Genomic DNA, 19,400 nt, shown 5'->3' with positions numbered 1-19,400 from the left:
GAACGCATGAATTATTTAGAATGCTTCTGAGGTATGCAGCTTTAGCAGGAAGTATTTAGGCTTCAGGGGAAAAGGAACTTTTTTTAAAGACATGCCACAGAAAACTCTCTCTTTCCCTATTCATGTCTCAGTCTCTCTCTCCCCCCCTCCTTGTTTCTTTATCTTATTCGCTCTCTCACATTCACTCTTCGCCTGAATTGACCTCTGCTGTGCTATTCATTTTTTCCTGTAGCAAACTCTCAAACCCGCTCTTTCTCTCTCCCTCTCTCTTTAATATCGTTATACTACATTAGAGATATCATCTGTCCATGTTGGATTTGTTATAGAGCTGGATTGTTAATTGTGATAATACAATGAAAGACAGAAGGAGGAATTACTGAACAATCCAAAATAATTAAGGAAAGCTAATTGAAAGACAAACAGAAACAAAAACTAAACAAAGCCCTGGCTATGAATAGACTAACAAACACAGACCAGGTTTACACACACTCAGACTGTATACTGTTGACCATTCACCAGTACTGTATGCTCGTGGATTAATCATTGAATCAAACACGCATATCACGAGAATTAACTTTCAATGTCAATTAGACAATTACATTTTCATCTCGCCTCTTTCAAGCTGTTCTTTTGTTCTCTTAATCTGTTCCCTATTTCTCTTGAATCTCTATACAGCAACTGTGTTACAAAATGATTGATATCACACACGAAACACAAACACACACTGGACCTCCACTTAAGTATTCAGGCCATGTTTGTGTAAATGTCATCTGCTCTCTAGTTCCTAAATCAACACAGCAGTGTCTTCCTAGAAAAACATCAAGGGGGTGAAGAATCTGTGCGTGTGTAAAGATCTGTGTGTAATAGTGGTACTTTACTTGATTGTCTCTTTCCCTCTCCTTCAGAATGGTGTGGTCCATCGAGATCTGAAGCTGGAGAACATTCTACTAGACCAGGACCTGAACGTCAAGGTGAGAACACACAAAGAATTTAAAAAAGAAATCGGTTAAAATCAAACCCTCCTATTGGTATATTGAAAATGTGATTCTACAGATTTTCCGCTTATGGTGAAGACCTTGTGCCTGTCATCCAGTGAGTGTAAAGGGTAGTTATTTTAAAAAGATATGCCTGCATTGGCCGGGAATCGAACCCGGGCCTCCCGCGTGGCAGGCGAGAATTCTACCACTGAACCACCAATGCTGAGCTGCTCTGTTAATTTTCTCCAGGGCTCACAACACAGTGAGGGTGGCGTGAAGGACAAGGAGAAGGTAGGAGTGAAGCAGGAAGAAGGAGTTGAAAATAGGAGAGAAAGACTGGAAGGGGTTTAAGAGACATAGAACAAAAATGTAGAGAAGTAGTTTGTAAATAGGTTGATATAGCTCCCATGGACATTCCCACACGCCCTCAACTCTCACTTACCTTACCTGCTACTTCCTCTATGGACATTCCCACACACCTTTAACTCTCACTTACCTTACCTGCTACTTCCCCTATGGACATTCTTTATCCTGCTGCTCCCCCCTTCTACTCCCTCTATGGTCATTCCACCCCCCAACAGTTTTTACTCTGCCCCCACCCCAACGTGTTGCAGTTGTTAATATGCATATTATTACTTTTTGTTTTTATTTCACTCAATGGTCTTTCTGCTGCTCCCCCTGTGGTCATACCCTCCACCCCCTCAATGGTCTTTCTGCTGCTCCCCCTGTGGTCATACCCTCCATCCCCTCAATGGTCATTTTGCTGCTCCCTCTGATCATTCCCCCCACCCCCTCAACAATCTTTACTAGAGGTCAACCGATTAATCGGAATGGCCGATTTAATTAGGGCAGATTTCAAGTTTTCATAACAATTGGTAATCGGCATTTTTGGACACCGATTATATTGCAATCCACGAGGAGACTGCGTGGCAGGCTGACCACCTGTTACGCGAGTGCAGGCAGCAAGGAGCCATGGTAAGTTGCTAGCTAGCATTAAACTTATCTTATAAAAAACAATCAATCTTAACATAATCACTAGTAAACCACACATGGTTGATGATATTACTAGTTTAACTAGCTTGTCCTGCGTTGCATATAATCAATGTGGTGCCTGAAATTGTGTCACTTCTCTTGTGTTCAGTGTAAGCAGAATCAGGGTATATGCAGCAGTTTGGGTCGCCTGGCTCGTTGCGAACTGTGTGAAGACCATTTCTTCCTAACAAAAACCGTAATTAATTTGCCAGAATTTTACATAATTATGACATAACATTGAAGGTTGTGCAACGAACAGCAATATTTAGACTTAGGGTTGCCACCCGTTTGATAAAATACGGAACGATTCCGTATTTCACTGAAAGAATAAACGTTTTGTTTTCGAAATTATAGTTTCTGAATTTGACCATATTAATGACCTGAGGCTCGTATTTCTCTGTGTTTATTATTTTATAATTAAGTCTATGATTTGATATTTGATAGAGCAGTCTGACTGAGAGGTGGTAGGCAGCAGCAGGCTCATAAGCATTCGTTCAAACCGCACTTTCCTCCGTTTGCCAGCAGCTTTTCGCAATGCTTGAAGCACAGCGCTGTTTATGACTTCAAGCCTATCAACTCCCGAGATTAGGCTGACACTAGTCAAAGGTCTATGAAATACAAATGGTATAGAAAGAAATAGTCCTATAATAACTACAACCTAAAACTTCTTAACTGCGAATATTGAAGACTCATGTTAAAAGGAACCACCAAGTTTCATATGTTCTCATGTTCTGAGCAAGGAACTTAAACGTTAGCTTTTTAACATGGCACAATATTGCACTTTTACTTCCTTCTCCAATACTGTGTTTTTTGCATTATTTAAACAAGTTTGAACATGTTTTATTATTTATTTGAGACTAAATGGATTTTTTTAATGTATTATATTAAGTTCAAATAAAAATGTTCATTGTTCATTCAGTATTGTTCTAATTGTCATTATTACAAATATATATCTATATATCTCGGCCGATTTAATCGGTCTCACCTTTTTTTGGTCCTCCAATAATCGGTCGACTTCTAGTCTTTACTCTGCCTCCACCCCAAGGGACATTTATTTATTCATCACTGTATATAGTGCTACTTCTATTATTTTTAAAGGAGTAGGTGTCCACATACTTTCGAACATGTAGTGTATGAAAACAAATACATGGTACTTATTTATATATTGGACATGGTTGGAATGAAATTTCCAGAATTTATGTGAGTAGATCCCAAAATGCCCCCCCAAAAAAGGAAACCATGCATTGGCCGGGAATCGAACCCGGGCCTCCCGCGTGGCAGGCGAGAATTCTACCACTGAACCACCAATGCTTTGATAGGGATAAAACCTCCGCGAGAGTATTATAACAGTCTCGATGAAGTGAACCAGAAGTTGAACTATGTTGAGTTACTATTTAGCTATCCGTCTCGAAGGACCATTAAATGAGAGGCAGTACAATGTAATTAGAGTGTTGTTACATAGTACTTACAGCCTGTTTGCAACGAGGATGTGAAAATAAACATATTTGAGATACCTGACTGATCTAAAAGAATGATTCTAGAGGTTTAGCAATAATTAACTTGTTGACAAATGCAATCCAAAAGAAAAGTTAATATTTTCTACTAGTACTTATTTCGGAGTAAATCCTACAATGCTTAACTTTTCCCACATTTTGTTACGTTACAGCCTCATTCTAAAAATGATTAAACCGTTTTTTGCCCTCATTAATCTACACACAATACCTGCATGTTGAAGCTCGAAGGCTAAGATTTTCACTCGACCCTACAATCACGTACATGTGACCAGTAAACAATCTGAATTAAAATCAGCAAAGGGAATGAGATGTTTGACGAGCAGGTGTCCACATACATTTGGCCATGTAGTGTATGTAAGCAAATAAATGGTACTTATATATTGAAACATTTCTGAGTCGATCCTAAAATACTTTTTGAAAAAGTTAGACATGCATTGGCCGGGAATCGAACCCGGGCCTCCCGCGTGGCAGGCGAGAATTCTACCACTGAACCACCAATGCTTTGATAGAGTACACTGCCGTCCCCTATACTCATATAATATGAAAATAGAAAGGGGACGACGGGTCAAGTTGGAGGGGGGAGCAGATGGGAGTTAAGGCATTTGTGAAAAATGTAAAGGTTTGAGAGGTGGTATGATTAATGTCTGATTGTGGACATCAGCCTGTTTACGACATGGATTTGAAAATAAACTTATTTGAGATACCGGAGGGATCTAAAAAGAATGATTCCAGAGCTATAGCCATAATTAACTTGAGTTTCAAATGTAATCCATAAGATCATGTAGCTGCTGTTTAAAAATGTGTAAATAATTACTTCAATGCGAATATCCAACAACATTTCAAAACAAGTCTTTGCATTGGCCGGGAATCGAACCCGGGCCTCCCGCGTGGCAGGCGAGAATTCTACCACTGAACCACCAATGCCTTGGTGATACGACTGTCTAGACTTCGGAGTTTGAATAGAGCATGCGTTTGGCTCTGTCCGTGTGTTTTGTGTTTGTTCATTTCTGTTTATTATCTGTTTCACTTGCTATGAACACTGAATTCCACTTCCCTAGACCTCTTTCTGAACCATTGAGGATGAGTGAGAAAATGCAGTTGCAAGGCATATAGTAATAATGGTTCATCCTTCCTAATCCTTCCTGTTAATTAATATACATTAATTACGTAAACAAGCATACATGACTGTTCCATGCGCAAAACCCTCTCACAGACATTGTCATCTGCTCTTAACATAGCATAGTTAATTGCCTGCTGATTGGACATAAACAGCAGATGGGCTTCCCATTGTATTCAAACTGTTTGGGTAGGTTTTAGACTCCAAGAACATTCACACCTGGCCTAATAGGTAACCAGTTGACTGGACTTCACAGAGATATGGACGTTGACAAAAAACTGAACACAGTTGCAATGTTGTTCTTTTTTTATTGCAACTGGGGTAAACAATATGTAGCCTACAGTAAAGTGTTTCCTATATTCCTATATTATATTGATATCAAATGGAAAAATGCAGCTGATATGGACTTTCCATATCGGTGCCCATCACTACAGATTAATGTTTGAGACAAATACTTATTGGTCATTGATTTGACAAGGACCATGTTCTTTGTATGCTGCACCAGAGTTTTCATTGTTAGTTTTAACTGTCAAGCTGGAAAACACAATAAAATAACTCTGTGTTGACTGAAAGCCAAAGCTGTGAAATGTGCTGCATTGTGAAGGCATGCGCTAAGAACCAGCCTAAAGACATGGTGTCAGTTCCTATAACCCAGCCCTGAAGTCATTCCATTCCTTTTATGGCCGGTACTCCCCTTATATGGTTGCACAGCACGATGGAATACACGGAATCTGCAAATCTGGGAAAGCAGAGGGTTTTAATAAAAGTCACACACACTGGCTAAGAGTTAAAGAAAACAGACTACGTACTTTTCTCTCAGCAGCTTCCATACTTCCTCACCACAGTGGGTATTATTCAGACCAATGCGGAAAATGCCATTCTGTATGGTATGCAAGTTGCCCTTAGACACTGATTCAAGGCCAGTTTAACATATTCTCCTCTAATGGTTGAAGCTGGAATCATTAATAGGTGAAATTGCCACATACGTTTTGGATATTACAACAAAGAAGTTACTGCAAACAGTTGCATGCGCAATAGGACAGCAGAATATGCACTGCACATTTTGTTCCTACGCTGTAGAACAGTCCTTTCCTCATATTTTTATTTTACCTTTATTTAACTAGGCAAGTCAGTTAAGAACAAATTCTTATTTTCAATGATGGTCTACTAATAGCAATTACAATAGTGCTACAGTGGCAGGATAATAGCTAAGGAATAGCAGTGTAAAAACATAGGCTACAAATTGGGCTATAAGATTAGATGTACTTTATTATCCATTACCTTACAGACATTGGAAATGTGTGTTTATGCTCATAACCCAACAACCCAAGAGACACACACACACCACAAGGAGCTGGAAGCAATGGGTCAGCCACCGTGCAGAGTAAATGTAGGGGGTTAAGTACCTTGCTCAAGGGCACTGGGCACTCTGTCAAGGGCACTCTGTCTGAGCTGGGATTCGACCCAGTTTCCAGAGGGTTGCTGGCCAGCTTGTCTAATTATAGCTAGGCTACCTGCTAAAATGGTTAAGGCTAATGGGGTAGACAACAATAGCAGTGTAATACCATCAATGGTAATAATAGACCAGAAGTAATGCTATACAGGCTAATACACTGTAATAATAGGATTAATAGCAGCAAGGCTAACAGCATAGTAGCAATGGGCTTCCGAGTGGCGCAGCAGTCTAAGGCACTGCATCTCAATGCAAGAGGAGTCACTACAGTCCCTGGTATGAATCCAGGCTGTATCACATCCGGCCGTGATTGGGAGTCCCATAGGGCGGCGCACAGTTGGCCCAGCGTCGTCCGAGTTTTGCTGGGGTAGACCGTCATCGTAAATCAGAATTAGTTCTTAACTGACTGACTAGTTAAATAAAGGAAAAATTTAAATGGGAGTAAAGCCCATTGGCAATAGACAATAACTTTTTAGGAAGCTAAAAATAATAGCAGCTAATTATTAGAAACAGGCTATTAGAGAATAAAGTATACACTATAAAGCTACTAGCACAAATGAACAGCTAGACTAACACTACAGGCTAGTAAGGAAAGGTTAAGTATTATAGCTGAAAGGCTAATAAGCTAGTAGGAAAATGATATAAGCTAACATAACATAAAAGTAAAACCATAAATTAGCATTGAATGTTAGCATTCCGGTTAGCATACTAAAATCTAATATAAACAAGGCTATAGGGGCCGCCATCTTGGAATTGTCACATGACAATAATAACAACAGGAAACAGCGGACATATTAGATAGGTTAATTAACTCGCTACCTGCGGCCATCTCAGGCCTGTAGGTTTCAATAGCAAGTAGTGTGACTAGTGAGAAACAACACCAAAGTAAACACGATAAAACAGGCTAATGTAACATGGCATAGTACTAGGAGGTAAAATACTAACATACTGTAGTTACGGAATACCAGTTGGATAAAAGTTGAAAAGTTGTAAGCAGCTAACAAGGGATTGTTAAATAGAACCTCTTCAGGATCGGTGGGTATTTCGTGGGATGGTTGAGCTAACGTAGGCTAATGTGATTAGCATGAGGTTGTAAGTAACAAAAACATTTCCCAGGACAGACATAGCTGACATTGGCAGAAAGCTTAAATTCTTGTTAATCTAACTGCACTCTCCAATTTACAGTAGCTATTACAGTGACAGAATACCATTCTATTGTTTGAGGAGAGTGCACAGTTATGAACTTAAAGTTAATAATAAACCAATTAGGCACATTTGGGCAGTATTGATACAAAATCTTGAACATAAATGCAATGGTTCATTGGATCAGTCTAAAAACTTGGCATATACAAATTGCACTGAGCTGGATAATACATTATGGCCTTTCTCTTGCATTTCAAAGATGAGGGGACAAAAAATAAAATTTAAAAAATGCATGCTTTTTTCTTTGTATTATCTTTTACCAGATCTAATGTGTTATATTCTCCTGCATTCATTTCACATTTCCACAAACTTCAAAGTGTTCCCTTTCAAATGGTATCAAGAATATGCATGTCCTTGCTTCAGGTCCTGAGCTACAGGTAGGTAGATTTGGGTATGTCATTTTAGGCGAAAATTGGAAAAAAAGGGCGGATCCTTATTAAGAGGTTTTTAAATAGGACTACAACAGCTGCATAAACTAATACACAAAGGCACTCTGGCTCCACAAAGTCCACTTACTTTGGAAGGAGAGATGTCAGAGTAAGCTGCAGAAACTTCTAAGTTTAATAAGGGAGCCACAGAGGGGTTTTCCACGTGATCCTAGAACTATGCGTAAGGGCAACCTCGGCCCAGAGGCATGGGGTACTGGGTGTAAAATATTAAAGGCTGATCCAGGTGGACCATGAATAACGGGCATTACTAGAGAGCTACAGGTGCCAGTGGATACGGTTCAGCCACTACAGGTGCCAGTGGATACGGTTCAGCCACTACAGGTCTGTCCAGCAAGAACAGGTACAAGATATCTTCAGAAAGGTTAATTACTGATCTAAGGGTTCACCACACCACACTCATAGACAGTAAACATTGTAAGTGGTTCTATGGAAAATAATAACATTAAGTAAATAGCCTACAGGGCATCTCTGGAATGTCAAAATAGGCTATATATAATGTATATTCACATACTGCAAACTGTAGGAATATACCGTGTAGGATACAGTAATAACATATCTGTGCATTGCCATGAACACTGTAATGACCAGACAGTAAAACCAGTTATATGACTGAATACAACAAAGTAGCATTCAGGTAAATAACGCACACAACTGAGAATTACCACTGATAAGCATAGGCTAGTTCTACACCAATAGACCCTTTTCCAATATAACACACTACGGACTGCAATCGCATTGAATAGTCCCCACGATATGCAACTGTTCAGGGATGTCAAGAACCAATACACGCAGTCAGTCAGGAAAGCAAAGGCTAGCTTTTTCAAACAGAAATTTGCATCCTGTAGCTCTAACTCCCAAAAGTTTTGGGACACTGTAAAGTTCATGGAGAACAAGAGCACCTCATCTCAGCTGCCCACTGCACTGTGGCTAGGTAACACTGCCACCACCGATAAATCCACGATAATCGAGAATTTCAATAAGCATTTCGCTATGGCTGGCCATGCTTTTCTCCTGGCTACCCCAACCCCGGCCAACAGCTCCGCACCCCCCGCAGCTACTTGCCCAAGCCTCCCCAGCTTCTCTTTCACCCAAATCCAGATAGCTGATGTTCTGAAAGAGCTGCAAAACCTGGACCCGTACAAATTAGCTGCGCTAGACAATCTGGACCCTCTCTTTCTAAAATTATCCGCCGCAATTGTTGCAACCCCTATTACCAGTCTGTTCAAACTCTCTTTCGTATCGTCTGAGATCCCTAAAGATTGGAAAGCTGCCACGGTCATCCCTCTCTTCAAAGGGGGTGACACTCTAGACCCAAACTGTTATAGACCTATATCCATCCTGCCCTGCCTTTCTAAAGTCTTCGAAAGGCAAGTTAATGAATAGATCACCGACCATTTCGAATCCCACCGTACCTTCTCCGCTGTGCAATTCGGTTTCCGAGCTGGTCACGGGTGCACCTCCGCTACGCTCAAGGTACTAAACGATATCATAACCGCCATCGATAAAAGATTGTACTGTGCAGCCATCTTCATCGACCTGGCCAAGGTTTTCGACTCTGTCAATCACCGTATTCTTATCGGCAGACTCAACAGCCTTGGTTTCTCAAATGACTGCCTCGCCTGGTTCACCAACTACTTCTCAGACAGAGTTCAGTGTGTCAAATCGGAGGGCCTGTTGTCCGGACCTCTGGCAGTCTCTATGGGGGTACCACAGGGTTCAATTCTTGGGCTGACTCTTTTCTCTGTATATATCAACGATGTTGCGCTTGCTGCAGGTGATTCCCTGATCCACCTCTACGCAGACGACACCATTCTGTATACATCTGGCCCTTCTTTGGACACTGTATTAACAAACCTCCAAACGAGCTTCAATGCCACACGACACTCCTTCCGTGGCCTCCAACTGCTCTTAAACGCTAGTAAAACTAAATGCATGCTTTTCAACCGTTCGCTGCCCGCACCCGCCCGCCTAGCATCACTACTCTGGACGGTTCTGACTTAGAATATGTGGACAACTACAAATACCTAGGTGTCTGGCTAGACTGTAAACTCTCCTTCCAGACTCATATTAAATATCTCCAATCCAAAATTAAATCTAGAATCGGCTTTCTATTCCGCAACAAAGTCTCATTCACTCACGCCGCCAAACATACCCTAGTAAAACTGACTATCCTACCGATCCTCGACGATGTCATTTACATAATAGCCTCCAACACTCTACTCAGCACTCTACTCGCACATATGCACTTGACACTTGGCGGCAGTAAGAAAGTTATCGCCATGTACGCCCTTTCAACATAACCTAGATTTACGTTTTTATTACTTCTAAACAAAATCACTTTTTGGCGATTCTCATACACTTACAATGATGTTTTGATTCTTGCTTGAACAGTCGTTAAGATTATATTTGGTTATGATCTTTGCAAAATAACTATTTTTGATACAGCATATGAAAGTACTATATAATGTACATGATCTAGTTGATTTGCGATGATGATAGAAACATATTAAGCAGGACACTCATACGAGCCTTAAAATACAATTATAATCCAAAAGTAGTGTGAAATGCACTCATAATCAACATGTAAATAGAGGCTTTTGAAAATTATTTTTCTCCGCCCTCGTGCGGCAAGTTTGCAAACACAGAAAGGTGTCTATCTAATGACAGAGTAGTAGACTGACAAGCAACTGAAAGTGACTGCAACGTAACTACGGTCTGCGCATGTGCAACTGCATGTGACCACCACCATCGTGGAATAGTAACTGCACCACAAGGAAAGGCACAGGCTAAATTAGCTACATGCTAACAGTTCAGGGGGCTACCTAAAAATACTTTAAATGTCCATAAACACGGCTATTAACTTACCAGACAATATAATAACATATGACAACCTAACAATATGAACAGAATAATATGAATTTACTATCTTAAACAAGGCATGTGGTACACAGCATTATGAGCTAGCATGACTTGTTAGCACCTAGGCTAGCTGGCTAGAAATAGCATGACGCACATGGAAAAGGAATGATTCTATAAATGTAACAAACATAGTAAATATCTCGACTGTCGAAGCAACACCCAACTAAATACACAAAGACATGTCGGACAGTATTTACACTTACTTAAACTTCTTAGGGATGGAGGCAGTATTTTCACATCCGGATGAAAAGCGTGCCCAAAGTAAACTGCTTGTTACTCTGGTCCAGAAGCTAGGATATGCATATAATTTATAGATTTTTATAGAAAACACTCCAAAGTTTCTAAAACTGTTAAAATAATGTCTGTGAGTATAACAGAACTGATTTGGCAGGCAAAACCCCGAGGACAAACCATCCAGGCAAAATAAAAATTGAGGCCCTATTTAATAGGAACCTGGTTGCAGTTCCTATGGCGTCCACTAGATGTCATCAGTCTTTAGAAATTGGTTGATGTTTTTCTTTTGAGAAATTAAGAAGTATGGCTGTTCTTTGTAAGTGTCACTTCATGTGGACTCTGCTGTTTGGTGAGCGTGAACTGGAACACGCTTCACATTGTTTTTATCCGGTATTGGAAACAGTTTATCCCGTCTTAAATTTTATTGATTATTTACGTTTTAGGATACCTGAGGTTGAATTAGGAACGTTGTTTGAAATGTTTGGACCAAGTTTACAGGTAACTTATTAGATACTTTGTATTCAAACGCGCCAAATAAATTGACATTTTGGGGATATAAAGAAGGACATTATCGAACAAAAGGACCATTTGTGATGTTTCTGGGACATTTTGGAGTGCCAACAGAAGAAGATCTTCAAAGGTAAGGCATTTATTATATCGTTATTTCTGACTTTTGTGTCGCCACCTGCCTGGTTGAAAATGATTTTCATGTGTTTGTATACGGGGCGCTGTCCTCAGGTAATCGCTTTCGCCGTAAAGCCTTTTTGAAATCTGACACTGCGGCTGGATTAACAAGAAGTTAAGCTTTATTTTGATGTATTACACTTATATTTTCGTGAACCTTGAATATTGATATTTATGTAGTTTGAATTTGGCGCTCTGCAATTTCACTGGATGTTGTCAAATCGATCCCGCTAAATGGATTGGCACGCGAAGGGATCACTAACTGGTTTTAAGCACAGGTCACAAACAGATTGATTGGAAAGAGTCCAACAAGCCGGTTCTCTTTTGACCGCAATCTCACTCTGAAGACAGGTGCGGGATTCAGTGAGGTGCACAGGGATTGGCGAACTGTGATTGGCTGATACAAGTGGGGTGACTTGTAGGTACCACTAATGAGAAAGTAAGGGGTGTTGGGCAAGTACCTTAAACGTATAGTTCAGGGGTGCCGAAAGTGCATAATAAGGGCTGGCCTTTTTAACACTGCATCAGAATCGAAATCACACACTCACTGAAGAAATCAGATGCATGTTTAAATTACCAAGGAGACTGCAGGGGTCATGGTGTTTATACATTAGGCTGTTTCTGAATTGGGAATCAGTCTGTTTATGCTAGCTGTAACCTGAAGTCTTTGTTTGAAGACTACATTAAACTATGGAACGCTGTTAGGGTCTTTGCGTGTCAAAAATTATAAGCTTGTTGACCAATCAAGACATGACTATGACTGCACATCACATAATAGTTTGTTATTACAGATTGATTACACTATCACTGATATTTCATGTCACAGCGATTCATCTATACATATGCAATGAGTAATATATTTAGTCAGTAATGATCTTAATTTGCATAAAGGTTGTTAGGACTCTGCCCAATTCTCCAACGGAGCATTCTCTCATGTATGTCTTCACGTTCGCTCAACTTTCTGTTCTTCTGGGGTAAAGTTAGCTAACTGTTCCTTTGAGGTAAAATTAGCTAGCTAGTTAACACTTAGCCGAAAATTGCAAATCTACCATCTGTGATTGCACCAGACTGCTGGTCATGGACAGAAGAGATGGACTTCAGCCATCAATAGCCAGGTAACCTTAAATTAATATTAGCTAGCTACAGTAACTTTTAGCAAGATAATATAAGATGTTAGCTAGCTAGATCTGCCTGCCATGCGTTGACATTAAATGGAAATCAAGATAGCTAGCTAACGTTAATTGTTCATCATATAGCTAGTTATAGAATCTATAAAAACGTTAACCAGCTAGCTACAGCAGCTATATTGATGTCTGTATGAAGAACCCTTTTTTTTTTTAGCTAGTTTGTAGTTAAAACTGCATCGCCTGTTAATGATCGATTGTCATCATAGGTCGGAGGCGCTGAGCGTTGGCACAGATTAGACAAGTAAACACTTCAAGGGTTTTTAGCTACACAAAAAGAAAATGCACTGGACCAATCGGGTCTGCTGTCTATTTTTCAGGCTAGAGACCATGTTGCTGAGCCTTCGGTGGGCAAGCGGTAATTTGATTGATGAAGTGATGGCCCGCTGTTGCAGAGTTCCTGCAAGAGATAAAGGACATCCAACAACAGGAACCTTAACAGGATGGCAAGTTGTTACATTGTATACTTTTTTGAATGGCAGGCATGGCAAAGACAGAGATTGTATCATTTTACTTGTCCTGTGTCAAGTCTGCGCCTTTATCTAGCAAAGTCAATCAACGAAAAACATTTTGGTTGGCCTATCTCTAATGCTGTTCTTAAATTCTGTATGTTGCTAAGTCTTAATCTAAAAAAGTTTTTAGGAGTGTATGTTAATAATATCATAATTAATGATTTATTGTATTTTTTATTTTAGTTGCCTATCAAGCCCCTTTGGTGGGAAAGCGGTATCAGATCAACAATGAGCAGCTTGAGTTCCTCATAGATTGTCATATGGACTATCAGACAAATGGCAGCTGTTCTTAATGTGTCACTCTCTGTGGTCAAGTGGCACATGAGGTAAATTATCGTAATTGAATAAAGCAATTGTAACACTAGTGGGAGATCTCTACATCCTCCCTAGATTTTAACACATTCCTGATTAATGTATCTTTGTGTTCTTTTGTATTTAGTTAATTTCAGTTCTTCAGGTCCTACTCACTGTTGTCAGACTCTCAACTGGATAAGAGGATCAAAAGAGCTGATAGGCCAGAATGAAGAACTTGGTGCTGAGTCTGTGAGGGCACGCTTAAGAGAAGAGGGTGTTCGAGACCAGCGGGAGAGGGTCAGACAGTCTGATCCGTGTCAACCCCCAGCGAGCTGCAAGGAGAGCCATGCAGCAGCGGCTACACTGGAGGCAGTACAGAGTTGCAGGCCCAAATTCTTTGTGGCACATCGATGGCAACCATAAGCTGATCCTGTAAGTGCATAGACTTAGGCCTCCTGACCACTACACGTTTTTACAATCTTAGCATCGTAAAAACGTAATGGTTTATCTTGTTATATTGCCATGAAAGAATTGTGGCCCTATTCCCGGGTATACAGTGCCTTCAGAAAATATTCACAGCTTGACTTTTTCCACATTTTGTTTTGTTACAACCTGAATTCAACCACCATCACCTCTCAAGCCACCACCTCAGCTCCTTCAACCACCACCACCACCTTAGCTCCTTCAACCACCACCTCAGCTCCTTCAACCACCACCTCAGCTCCTTCAACCACCACCACCACCACCTTAGCTCCTTCAACCACCACCTCAGCTCCTTCAACCACCACCACCTCGGCTTCTTCAACCGCCACCACCTCAGCTTCTTCAACTGCCACCACCTCAGCTCCTCCAACCACCACCACCTCAGCTCCTCCAACCACCACCACCTCAGCTCCTTCAACCACCACCTCAGCTCCTTCAACCACCACCTCAGCTCCTTCAACCACCACCTCAGCTCCTCCAACCACCACCTCAGCTCCTCCAACCACCGCCACCACCTCAGCCCCTTCAACCACCACCTCAGCTCCGTCAACCGCCACCACCACCTCAGCCCCTTCAACCACCACCTCAGCTCCTCCAACCACCACCACCTCAGCTCCTTCAACCACCACCTCAGCTCCTACAATCACCACCTCAGCTTCTTCAACCACCACCTCAGCTCCTCCAACCACCACCTCAGCTCCTCCAACCACCGCCACCACCACCTCAGCCCCTTCAACCACCACCTCAGCTCCTCCAACCACCACCACCTCAGCTCCTCCAACCACCACCACCACCTCAGCTCCTCCAACCACCACCTCAGCTCCTCCAACCACCGCCACCACCTCAGCCCCTTCAACCACCACCTCAGCTCCGTCAACCGCCACCACCACCTCAGCCCCTTCAACCACCACCTCAGCTCCTCCAACCACCACCACCTCAGCTCCTTCAACCACCACCTCAGCTCCTTCAACCACCACCTCAGCTCCTTCAACCACCACCTCAGCTCCTTCAACCACCACCTCAGCTCCTACAATCACCACCTCAGCTCCTTCAACCACCACCTCAGCTCCTCCAACCACCACCTCAGCTCCTCCAACCACCGCCACCACCCCCTCAGCCCCTTCAACCACCACCTCAGCTCCTCCAACCACCACCACCTCAGCTCCTTCAACCACCACCTCAGCTCCTACAATCACCACCTCAGCTCCTTCAACCACCACCTCAGCTCCCTCACCACCACCTCAGCTCCTCCAACCACCACCACCACCTCAGCTCCTGCAACCACCACCTCAGCTCCTTCAACCACCACCTCAGCTCCTTCAACCACCACCTCAGCTCCTCCAACCACCACCACCACCTCAGCTCCTTCAACCACCACCTCAGCTCCTTCAACCACCATCTCAGCTCCTTCAACCACCACCTCAGCTCCTCCAACCACCACCTCAGCTCCGTCAACCGCCACCACCACCTCAGCCCCTTCAACCACCACCTCAGCTCCTCCAACCACCACCACCTCAGCTCCTTCAACCACCACCTCAGCTCCTTCAACCACCACCTCAGCTCCGTCAACCGCCACCACCACCTCAGCCCCTTCAACCACCACCTCAGCTCCTCCAACCACCACCACCTCAGCTCCTTCAACCACCACCTCAGCCCCTTCAACCACCACCTCAGCTCCTCCAACCACCACCACCTCAGCTCCTTCAATCACCACCTCAGCTCCTTCAACCACCACCTCAGCTCCTTCCAGAGTTCAGACAGAGGTGGCCTTCACAAAAGTTAACTACTTCTCCATTCCAGTACGATTTTGTTTGATCATATTTGGAGAGAGTAAGGTACTTTCAGATATATGGCCTATGGTTGAGGTCTATTGTATTTTGCTCTATGGCACTGTAGCACAACAGTGCCATCTGCTGACAGAATATTTGTCTTCCACTCGGTACAACACGACCCAGGAGAGGCCTACTGCAATCACTGGATTGGAGCCTTAGAGCGTGCCTACCGTGGGAGGACCACAGAACATTCTGAATGGACATTAAAACAGAACTTTACCTTTACCTTTTGGAATGCCCAATTGGAACTTTTAAAAATCCTTTAAAAAAATGGTGTGGAAGGTCCTACAGTCTGCTCTTCAAGATAGGGATTCTACTGGCTTTTTACTGGACGGGTGGTTCGGCCCCCATTACATTCCATTTTATATAATTGTGATTAACAGCAACCTATTACAGGTTGAAGATGGACTAGTGCGGGACTCTCCATCCCTGTTCCTGGAGAGCTACTGCCCTGTAGGTTATCGCTCCAAACCTAATCTAGCGCACCTGATTCTAATAATTGCCTGGTTAATAAGTTAATCAGGTTAGTTACAACTGGGGTTAGGTCTCGAAAACCTACAGGAGGGTAGCTCTCCAGGAACAGGCTTGGAGTGAAAACCTACAGGAGGGTATCTCTCCAGGAACAGGCTTGGAGAGCCTTGAACTAGTGGTTCTAGTTCTTAGAAATCAATGCATTTTGAATTTGATAAGTCACTACAAAAGGTGTGGTTCCCAGAAGTGGAGCTGTCACTTAATGCAATGGATGGGAAGCCTTATTTTATATAGTTCTAATTAAAGGATAATGGTTGAAGTTAATTTGATGTCCTACATTTAATGACAAATGATCAGATTTAGATGAGTTTGCTGCAATATGGCAGCAGTACTAAAGTCAACATCAGTCACTATCAGCAAAGGATATTGATTATTAGTGAAGTGTCAGTAAAGTGTTTCTGAAAAACAACTAAACCATAAAACACCAAGACAAACTACAATATGGACTATATAATTCATTTAATTTCAGATTAAGGATCATTACATTTACGTTAACAGACAATATGGATATACTAACAATAAATAGACAGTAAGTAGATAAATGCTTAAATGTTGATGTGCAGTCAAAATAAATTAAATGCCATACCCATACATACAATTATACACAGACATAATTCAAACTTTCAAACACTCATTCAGGGCTCGTTCCACAAGGTTTATAATCACAATAATAAACTGGGTGGTTCGAACACGGCTGACAGCCGTGTTATATCAGTATGATAAAACATTTATTTGTACTGCTCTAATTATGTTGGTAACCAGTTTATAATAGCAGTAAGCCACCTCGGGGGTTTGTGATATATGGCCAATATACCACGGCTAATGTCTGTGTTTAGGCCCTCCGCGTTGCGTTGTGGATAAGAACAGCCCTGGGATATTGGCCATTTACCACACCTTAGTGCCTAATTTTTTTATGCATTTTTTTATTTCACCTTTATTTAACCAGGTAGGCTAGTTGAGAACAAGTTCTCATTTACAACTGTGACCTGGCCAAGATAAAGCAAAGCAGTTTGACACATACAACAACACAGAGTTACACATGGAATAAACAAACATACAGTCAATAATACAGTAGAAAAAAAATCTATATACATTGCGTGAAAATGTGGTAAGATAAGGGAAGTAGGCCATGGTGGCGAAGTAATTACTATATAGCAATAAAACACTGGAGTGATAGATGTGCAGAAGATGAATGTGCAAGTAGAGATACTTGGGTGCAAAGGAGCAAGATAAATAAATAAATACAGTATGGGGATGAGGTAGTTGGATGGCTATTTACAGATGGGCTATGTACAGGTGCAGTGATCTGTGAGCCGAGGATCGGTAGGATAGTCAGTTTTACGAGGGTATGTTTGGCAGCATGAGTGAAGGATGCTTTGTTGCGAATAGGAAGCCGATTCTCGATTTAATTTTGGATTTGAGATGCTTAATGTGAGTCTGGAAGGAGAGTTTACAGTCTAACCAGACACCTAGGTACAGTTGAAGTCGGAAGTTTACATACAGTTAGGTTGGAGTCATTAAAACTTGTTTTCAACCACTCCACAAATGTCTTGTTAACAAACTATAGTTTTGGCAAGTCAGTTAGGACATCTACTTTGTGCATGACACAAGTTATTTTTCCAACAATTGTTTACAGACGATTATTTCACTTATATTTCACTGAATCACAATTCCAGAGGGTCAGGAGTTTACATACATGAAATTGACTGTGCCTCTAAACAGCTTAGAAAACTCCAGAAAATTATGTCATGGCTTTAGAAGCTTCTGCCAGGCTAATTTACATAATTTGAGTCAATTGGATGTGTACCTGTGGATGTATTTCAAGGCCTACCTTCAAACTCAGTGCCTCTTTGCTTGACATCATGGGAAAATCAAAAGAAATCAGCCAAGACCTCAGAAAAAAATGTGTAGACCTCCACAAGTCTGGTTCATCCTTGGGAGCAATTTCCAAAGGCCTGAAGGTACCACGTTCATCTGTACAAACAATAGTATGCAAGTATAAACATCATGGGACCACGCAACCGTCATACCGCACAGGAAGGAGATGTGTTCTGTCTCCTAGAGATGAACATATTTTGGTGCGAAAAGTGCAAATCAATCCCAGAACAACAGCAAAGGACCTTGTGAAGATGCTGGAGGAAACAGGTACAAAAGTACATATATCCACAGTAAAATTAGTTCTATATCGACATAACCTGAAAGGCCACTCAGCAAGGAAGAAGCCACTGCTTCAAAACCGCCATAAAAAAGCCAAACTGCGGTTTGCAACTGCACATGGTGACAAAGATCGTACTTTTTGAGAAATGTCCTCTGGTCTGATGAAACAAAAATAGAACTGTTTGGCCATAATGACCATCGTTATGTTTGGAGGAAAAGGGGGAGTCCTGCAAGTCGAAGAACACCATCCCAACCGTAAAGCACGGGGTTGGCAGCATCATGTTGTGGGGTGCTTTGCTGCAGGAGAGACTGGTGCACTTCACAAAATAGATGGCATCATGAGGAAAGGAAAATGATGTGGATATATTGAAGAAACATCTCAAGACATCAGTCAGGAAGTTATAGCTTGGTCGCAAATGGGTCTTCCAAATGGACAATGACCCCAAGGATACTTCCAAAGTTGTGGCAAAATGGCTTAATGACAACAAAGTCAAGGTATTGGAGTGGCCAACACAAAGCCCTGACCTCAATCCTATAGAAAATTTGTGGGCAGAACTGAAAAAGCGTTTGCGAGCAAGGAGGCCTACAAACCTGATTCAGTTACACCAGCTCTGTCAGGAGGAATGGGCCAAAATTCACCCAACTTGTTCTGGGAAGCTTGTGGAAGGCAACCGAAACGTTTGACCCAAGTTATACAGTTTAAAGTCAATGCTACCAAATACTAATTGAGTGTATGTAAACTTCTGACTCACTGGGAATGTGAAGAAATAAATAAAAGCTAAAATAAATCATTCTCTCTACTATTATTATAACATTTCACATTCT

The 19,400-nt window shown here is 41.8% G+C and overlaps 1 protein-coding gene and 4 non-coding genes across 5 annotated transcripts in view; 1 reads left to right on the top strand and 4 right to left on the bottom strand.

Annotated features, from left to right (window-relative positions):
- The window catches only part of LOC129861111 (NUAK family SNF1-like kinase 1), a 71,342-nt gene that overhangs the window by 40,209 nt on the left and 11,733 nt on the right, over positions 1 to 19,400 (top strand). Inside the window, exon 4 of the mRNA XM_055932252.1 lies at positions 906 to 971. Within this exon, the coding sequence (XP_055788227.1) occupies positions 906 to 971 (66 nt within the window). The remainder of the gene's footprint in view (positions 1 to 905; positions 972 to 19,400) is intronic.
- On the bottom strand, positions 1,130 to 1,200 carry trnag-gcc (transfer RNA glycine (anticodon GCC)). The gene has a single exon. It is a non-coding gene; the product is annotated as a tRNA-Gly (tRNA).
- Positions 3,250 to 3,320, bottom strand: trnag-gcc (transfer RNA glycine (anticodon GCC)). The gene has a single exon. It is a non-coding gene; the product is annotated as a tRNA-Gly (tRNA).
- Positions 3,954 to 4,024, bottom strand: trnag-gcc (transfer RNA glycine (anticodon GCC)). The gene has a single exon. It is a non-coding gene; the product is annotated as a tRNA-Gly (tRNA).
- Positions 4,377 to 4,447, bottom strand: trnag-gcc (transfer RNA glycine (anticodon GCC)). The gene has a single exon. It is a non-coding gene; the product is annotated as a tRNA-Gly (tRNA).

This window comes from Salvelinus fontinalis, chromosome 8, assembly GCF_029448725.1.
Source record: "Salvelinus fontinalis isolate EN_2023a chromosome 8, ASM2944872v1, whole genome shotgun sequence".
Lineage (NCBI taxonomy): Eukaryota > Metazoa > Chordata > Actinopteri > Salmoniformes > Salmonidae > Salvelinus > Salvelinus fontinalis.
The sequence above is the reverse complement of the archived record's forward strand: the minus strand, read 5'-3'. Positions and strand labels throughout refer to the sequence as shown.